Source organism: Hyperoodon ampullatus, assembly GCF_949752795.1.
Source record: "Hyperoodon ampullatus genome assembly, chromosome: 18".
Classification (NCBI taxonomy): domain Eukaryota; kingdom Metazoa; phylum Chordata; class Mammalia; order Artiodactyla; family Ziphiidae; genus Hyperoodon; species Hyperoodon ampullatus.
This window is the reverse complement of record NC_136931.1, coordinates 53,478,412-53,486,069: the sequence shown is the minus strand read 5'-3', so window position 1 is coordinate 53,486,069 and position 7,658 is coordinate 53,478,412. Positions and strand designations below refer to the sequence as shown.

The 7,658-nt window shown below is 52.9% G+C and overlaps 1 protein-coding gene across 2 annotated transcripts; it reads right to left on the bottom strand.

Moving 5' to 3' along the window:
- Positions 1–211: 211 nt before the first annotated feature.
- On the bottom strand, positions 212–6,940 carry QPCTL (glutaminyl-peptide cyclotransferase like; the record flags this gene model as incomplete). 2 transcript variants are annotated; one of them, XM_079723017.1, is made up of 7 exons in its annotated part: positions 212–998; positions 2,551–2,667; positions 3,160–3,259; positions 3,360–3,512; positions 5,046–5,327; positions 6,091–6,234; positions 6,731–6,940. In XM_079723017.1, the coding sequence occupies 7 exons, from the start codon at positions 6,938–6,940 to the stop codon at positions 853–855; spliced, it is 1,152 nt and encodes a 383-aa protein (XP_079579143.1). In that variant the 3' UTR covers positions 212–852. The 2 variants fall into 2 exon arrangements, with proteins under 2 accessions (XP_079579143.1, XP_079579144.1); XM_079723018.1 differs by lacking the exon at positions 5,046–5,327.
- Positions 6,941–7,658: the final 718 nt, after the last annotated feature.

Genomic DNA, 7,658 nt, shown 5'->3' with positions numbered 1-7,658 from the left:
AAAGGATGGTTTGGTGTAACTAGTTTACAGTGAGTCTAGATCTGTCTGACCCATTTCTACCATAAGTACACTCAAACTATCAAAACCCAGTGTTTCCCGAAGTATCTTCTGAGGTACCATGGTTCTGTGAGGTGCTTCCCAATAAAGGGGTTCCGTGGTGAAATACTTTGGGGAACATTGCATTCTCTTTCTTGAAAATTCACATTGCGCAAACGAAGAAACTCATTTAATGTTGTCTCACCCCACTTTGGTCCCCCGTTTCATGCAACACCTATGTATGCTAGTTCTACAGGATATATTTTGCAGAAACACTGGTTTATTGGCCATTGGATCTGGCAGAATCTGGAGTTCCCAAGTATTGGCTTCCGTCTCCTCTGTTCCCTGCTTATGAGCACATCTTCTGTCCCCACGGCACATCCATGTGGGAGTTGGGTTTGGACTGATGCGGTAGCAAGGCTGCCATTCTGGAGAAGGAACTGCCACAAAAACATAAACCACAGAGAATTCATTTGGTCAGGGGTATTGCTGGTCCACATGCCATTTGCTGACTAAAATGGAGAACGGCATTTGGCCCCTGCAGACCTGCAGCCCAAGTGTTTCCCTCAGGGCAGCGGCCAAGCTCTTATTCCTTTGGCTCTCACACCACAGTGGTCTGTCTCTTCCATGTCTTTGAAGAGTGGCAGCTTGAGATAAAGAAAGAGGGTCTTCCAGTCAGAGCACAAGCAGAGCCAAAGGTGTTAAAAAAAGGACAAGCCAGCACACCGCAGGCAGGCCTGGCCTGAGCTCCTCGGCTCCAGGTGCCCTCGTCACAGCTGCTGCTGGGTGCTTCTCCCTCAGAGTCTGCCAGGCAGGCTAGAGCCCCAGGTATTCAGCCAGGAACACGGCCAGGATGCGGCTCAGGTTGTGTACCGTGGGTGGGTGCAGGTTGGCCTCAGAGTCATCGGACGTGTGCCAGACAGAGGGGAAGGGTGTGGAGATGAGGTGGAGCACAGGGACCCCTGCAGGACAGAGAAGAGGCTCAGGCTTGTGCGTGGCCCCCAACTGACCCAGGAGCCCAGGTCCACGTCTGGGGAACCTTGCCTTGTCACCCCCAGCAGAAGATACTCTGTTGTGACACTTGAAGAATTTTGAACAATGATTTTCAGCGTGTGAGGGTATATGTTCGTTTTAAAAATACATCCAGTATATTATTTTCATAACGCAAATTAGAGAAACTCAAAACTTAACGGATTATGGAAAGACAGAAGAAGGGAATGAGGTCTTTGACCTTCCTCGCCGGGTATGCATGATTAGGCTCTTTTTCTCTTCTTTACTGATAGTTAACGTTTATGTTCTATTCCAGGCCCGAGTCTAAGGCCATAAACACACACAATTTTATCCTTACAATAATCATGTAAGGTGTACTATAATACTCCTGTTTTACAGATGTGGACACTGAGGCACAGAGGCAGGCAGAGTGATTTGCCTAAGGTCTCGCCTCTGGTAAAGAGCACAGTCAGAATCTGAACCCAGGCCACATGTCTCCAGAGTGTGTGCTCCTAACCCTTGCACTGCATTGGGTTCCTGTCCTCAGAGTGTTTCACTCTTTGTTTGTCCAGATTTGGTAAATATCTTTCCCCCTGCTAGACAGGAGCCAGGTGGATTATGGCCCGTCACCATATCCCTGACAGCTAGCTCAGTACCTGCCTTGGGAAGTATTCAGTGAATGAATCAATAAAGGCATTGTAACAAATGCATATTTGTTGAATGAGTAAATTATAGAATAAAAATTTAAAAAGCAGTTTTTAGCACTTACTGTATATGCCAAGCACCGTGTAAGAAGGCATTTTATATATCTAATCTCATCTCATCCTCCCAACCCTGTGATTAAGAATATATAACATAAATTTGGTGTAGCCACTATGGAAAACAATATGAAGTTTCCTCAAAAAATTAAAAATAAAACTGCCATATGAAAAAAAAAGAATACATACATACGTATGTGTTTGTATGTATCTATCTCTTCCTTTTCCAGAAGAAACGGGGCCACAGAGAGGCTCAGTAATTTGCCGTAGGTCACCAATGGTAAGTTGCAGATCCTAGAACCCAGACCTATCCAATTCTAAAACCTATGTTTTGAACCCCTCTACCAGATGTCGTCAACCCTGGCTGTGCATCAGAATCACCTGGGAGTTTTGTAAAAATAATGTAGAGGCCCCAGATTGTGGTTCAGTAGGCCTGAATTGTGACTGGGCATTTTTCGAAGCTCAGGTGATTATGCTGGGTGGCCAAGGGCTTGAGAGGCAAGAACTAGAAGAAACTGCAATCACTGAGGCACAACCAGTAATAGCTAACATTTCTTGAACACTCGCTAGTGCCAGGCACTGGTCCAAGGTCTTTACATTCAATCCCCTCAACAACTCTGAGATGGGGGCTGTTATCAACCCCATCCTTACAGATGAGGAAATCAAGGCACAAAGAGGTTAAGCAGTTTGCCACCAGGGGCCACGGCCAGGTTGTATCTGTGGCTCCCTGGGACCCCTGCCCACCACTCCTCCCCACAGCAAGTACCTCGGCGGAGGAAGGGGATGTGGTCGTCTTCCACAGAGCCAGGGGGCTCCCCGGGCTGGAAGTACATCACTTCCCAAGGATGAGACTGCAGTAGGTTCAGACGGTGCAGGCGCTTCTCTGGAGGCGGTGGGGATTAGAGAGCAAGGGTCAGCCCCTCAACGGTCAAAGGTTCCCCTGCTCACAAATCAGAGGAGGGCAGGGGGTCTGGGGGTGAAGCACTGGTCATCCCAACAAGGATGAATGTTAGTTACCCCTTATGCAGGCCGACTGTGTTCCCAGTCTCAATCCCTCTGAGTCTAAGGAGGTAGATACCCCTATTATAACCATCATGCCCATTTTACAGATAGGAAGTTGAGGCTCAGAGAGAGGAAGCCACTTGCCCAAGCTCACACAGCTGGTAGGAAAGAGAGCCAGAATTTGAACCCGGGGCTATCTGACCCCAGAGCCCCCGTTTGTAATCACTTCATTTGACTGCTGGGGGGTCTTTTTGTGTTTCTGCCCTAGTGCTTTAGAGAGAGACTAGGGAGGTAGAGGGAAGGCTGGATGACCCCTTAGAGGACAGGTGCCTGGCCTCCCTCCAGCCTCCCAGGTGGGTGCCTGCCTCCTTACCGATGCTCCTCAGCCGATGGAACCAGCGGGCCGTGCGAGGAAAGTGACTGTAGAAGGTCGGGTTGGGGGCTCCCAGGAGATCAAGAAGCATAAAGAGATCCTAGGGAGAGAGGCCAGGACTGGAGAGGCCAGGCGGGATGCTGCCAGCCTCGTGTCACCCGCTTCCCACCTCACCGGAACCCAGTGGGGCCTGGTCTTACAATAGCCTGGATCCTGGTGAAGCCGGGGCCATGGGGTGCAGACTCCATGAGCTGGGCCAGGTGCCGGGAGCCGTAAAGCGAGTCCTTGGGTCCCCACTCCTTCAGGGCCTCTTCACCGTCCAAGAAGAGCAGCTGCAAGGTCACTGGGGCTGCCTGTGAGGGCCAGTGGTCAGGGCCAGCGCAGTGCCAGCCCTCAGCCTCAGTGCACACACATTTCCTGCTTGCACAGCTGATGAGGGCAAACTAAGTCTCCTCACTCGAAGAGCACGGTGGCCAAGAGTACAGACTCGGAGCCAGACTGCCTGCGTTCAAACCCTGGCTGGGCTGCTCAGTAGCCAAGCAGTCGTGGGTAAGTTACTAAGTTCTCAAAGCACCGGCTTCCTTATGTAGAAATGGGGTTAATACCAGTCCTCATCATAGGGTAGGATTCGAACCCAGGTCCTAGGACAGCGCCTGGCACACAGTAACTAAACAAGGGTTAGCTCTGATTGTAATTGTTATTCCTCAAGTTCATGTAGCAAAAGAGACGGACCCACAAATAAATAATTATACAAACGATGAAATGCAGTCGGGCAAATGCTTCCAAGAACAGCAGCGTCCTGATCTGGCCTAGGGAACATGCCAGGTCTGTTGGAAAGGGATGTTTGCACTGAGGCTGAGTAGGAGCTGGCCTGGCAAAATGGAGCAGAGGGAAGAGTGTTCCCCGGTGAGGAAGCAACATGAATCAGGACTGGGGCCAAAGAAGGGGCCAAAGAGGTTTGAGTAGAGGCCCAAGGGGTCAGCAAGGGCCAGGGAGCTTGGGCTTTGTTACAGGGGCACTGGGGTTTGAGCCATGGAAGGGATCTGAGCAGGGGAGGAGTGTGAGGAGACCTGTGTTTCTGTTCATTCATTCCATACATTTAAAAAAAATTTTTTTCCCACAGGGTTGATGTTTTTATCTTTTTGTTGTTGTTGTTTTAGCATGTGGGCTCTTAGCTCCCCGACCAGGGATCGAACCCATGCCCCTGCATTGGAAGCGCAGAGTCCTAACCACTGGACCACCAGGGAAGTCCCTCCATACATTTTTATTGACATCCTACTTTATGCCAGGCAATATTCTCAGCCCAGAGGATACAGCAGGAAATAAACACAGCCAGGGGCCTGGCTATCTGGAGCTTATTCTAGTTGGGGAGACATAAACAAATCAACATAAAGCCCCATGAGGCATGGGAGAGTGACAGGGAGCTATTTTAGGGTGGCTGGGAAGGTCTCTTTGAGGAGGTGACATCAAAGTGGACATCTGAATGAAGGGTGGCAGCCAGCCAGGAATATATCTGAGAAAATCACATTCTAGGCAGAGCAAAGAGCAAGTGCAAGTGCCTGGGGTGCGAGTGAATTGTGTGGCTTGAGGTACACGGAGGAGGTGGGAGGCTAGAGTGGAGTGAGCGAGGGGTGAGAGGTGGGAGGGGAGACCAGAGAGGTGAGAGGGCACACCTCATGGGCTAAGAGAAGGGCTCTGCCTTACTTGTGGAACAAGGTGAGAGCTGTGGGAGAGAAGGGACAGGATCTGACATTCAGGAAATGGAAAGACCCTGTGGCTGTGTTGTGGAGTGGGGGAAGACAAGACCAAGCACGGGATGGTGTTGGTATGGGCCAAGGTAGAGGCAGTCCCCACCCACCCATCCCCACCCTACCCTGGCTCCTCACCTGCTCCTTGGCTCTAGCCAGCTCCAGGTCCAGGGCCTGGGCCAGCTCCAGTAGGAGGGCACAAGGCACAGCCGAATCCGTGGCCCCCACAAAGGGGGCTGACCCAGATGAGAAGAGCTTCGAGTCGTAATGGCAGGCAAGGGTGAGGTGACGGGCAGCCCTTGGGTCCAGCGTGGCCACCACGTTGCTGAAGTGCAGTGGCCCCAGGGGTGTCGAGGCTGTGAAGGGGTCCAGTTCTACATGCCAGCCTGCCGTCAGGGTCCGCAGTGTGGCCTCCAGGAACTAGTGGCAAGAGAGAGGTGGGAGAGCGGGTGGGGACTGGGGAGAAGGTCGGAAGAAGGGCCATGTGACCTGAACCATGCCGAGCAGTCAGGTTGACTCACAAATCTCACTTTGGTTTAATCGTTCCCTTGATACACTTCTGCTGAGTACCTACTAAGTGCCAGGCATGAAGTGACCCTGTCTCTTGATGCCAAGACTAATCACAGCTCACCCTTCCATAGCACTCACTCTGTGCCAAGCCCTTGTTCTAGGAACCCTGTGGAGTGGGGACTGTCAATGGTTCCATTTTGAAGATGAGGAAACTGAGGCACAGAGAAGTTAAGAAACTAGTTCAAGGTCACACTCCAAGTGGCTGATGTGGATTTGAACTCAGGCAGTGTTCAAATGACTCTCAACACTTTCTGAGAGGCAACGTAGAGATGTTACCACACCGGCTCTGGAGCCAACCAATTTGGGTTGAAAGCCTAGGTATATCATTCATTAGCTGTGGGATTTGGGCAAAATGCCTAACTATTCTGCGCCTTAGTTTCCCCATCTACACAATGAAGGTCAGATTGGTGCCCATCTTAATCGGCTGTTGTTGATGCTTAGCGTATAGTAAGATTTTGGTGGGGGCAGTAAAGAGGGCAGTGGTCTGGTGGTTAGCAGGATAGGACTCTAGAGTCAGATTACGCCCAGCCAGAGCCCTAGCTCTGCCACTTGGGCAGAATACCTATTTCCTTGGTGGGCTGCGGGGTCAGGGGTTGGAGGTGGGGCCCCTTACCTTTCTGACTTGGAGATTGCCGGGGCTGCCGGGGGTCCGTACAACCAGCAGGGGGCGCAGATAATTGTTCCAGAGACGGTGAGGGTCCAGTTGCCCCACCACCCTCCGCACCCCGGCTTCGGGGAGACTTCCGATCGACGGGCCCTTGGGAAGGGGTGGGGAAGAGAAGAACAGAGCGTGAAAGCAACACTCATTCCAACCCTACCCTGGGGGCTGTCGTCCCTAAGAAGCCCCAGTTCCTCTTCCTAATCGCAGCCTCCAGCATCGGAGGTTTCTAGGATAAATCCTAGACTCGGGAAAGACCCCCAAGCCCATCCGGCCCAGCCCACCCCCATCTTGATGGGGGAAATCGAGGCCCAGCGAGAGTAAGGGACTCTTCCAAATAAATGACTTTAGGATTAGAACCCAGAACTCCCAGTGTTACTCCTCCAGACCCTTCCTCTTACGGGGTAACCGCTATTACAGAACAAGCCCGAAGCCTTATTCCGTTGGAAAGAGGCATGCGCTCTAAAGACGGAGACGGCGGCACCTGCGGCTAGGGCAATACGATAAAGATAAAGTCACGTCAACCTTAAACCTCGGAGAAGGGGATGCGGGGAATAAGGGCTCCCGCAGTGCCCGCGTCCCCTCCCGGCCTCACCCGCAGCTCCCGGCCTAGCGGCAGTTCCTCAGTCTGGCGGTGCCAGCCGCTCCAACTGGTGTATAACACCGAGGCCACCGCCAGCGCCAGCAGCAGCAGAGGCAACAGCTGCGCCCGAGGTAGCAGGCGGCGCTTGGGCGGTGAGGGTGGCTCCAAAAGGCCGCGTTCCCCGAGCCGTAGCCGGGGCCGCCCGCGGCCCCCGGAACGCATGGCAGCTTTGCCCTGAAACCGGTCTGGGACAGCGGATAGAGTTTAGGCCCAGCCAAGTCCCACCCCGTGGAATCACCGGACCAATGAGCAACAAGAGCGGCTGCACCATCCCACACTTCCGCGGGCAGTAAAGCCAATGGGACTTTCGTTCTGAGGACACGCCTCTCTGTCTCCCCGGAGCTTTGGGGGTTGGTTCCCCTGAGGGTTGCACAACCCAAAAGGGAGCGCGAAAGAGGTAGGCACCGCCTCAGCGGAGGAGGGGAAGCCAATAAGAAGCGTTTGATCATGGAAAACATTCGACCTGCCGGGCGCAGGTCCACGCCCCTCCCGGATGTAGGCAAAGGATTGGTTACCCCTAGTCAAAAGATCAATAGACACTTGAACGGTCCCCGAAGGAAAAGGGGAGGTGTCCATCCCGGAAACGAGGAGCGGATTGGCTTCGCGGAGGCCGCTCCCCCAAAGGCAGGGCGGGCGGGCATGTGGAAATAGCTTGTCCTTTCCTTCCTTCAACCTGTGCGGTTGATTCAAAATGGTTTGAATCGGTCCCGCTTTCTTTTCCTCTCCACTGTCGTGAACATCCGCCCCGTACTGTCCTGAATGGCCTGGAATCACCATGTGAAGCTTTTATCCCACAGCCGCGAAGGGCTGGTGGAAATCGCTATGGCAACTGGCCACGCCCCCATGCGCTGGTTGGGTTTGCGCAGGCGCCCACGGAAGT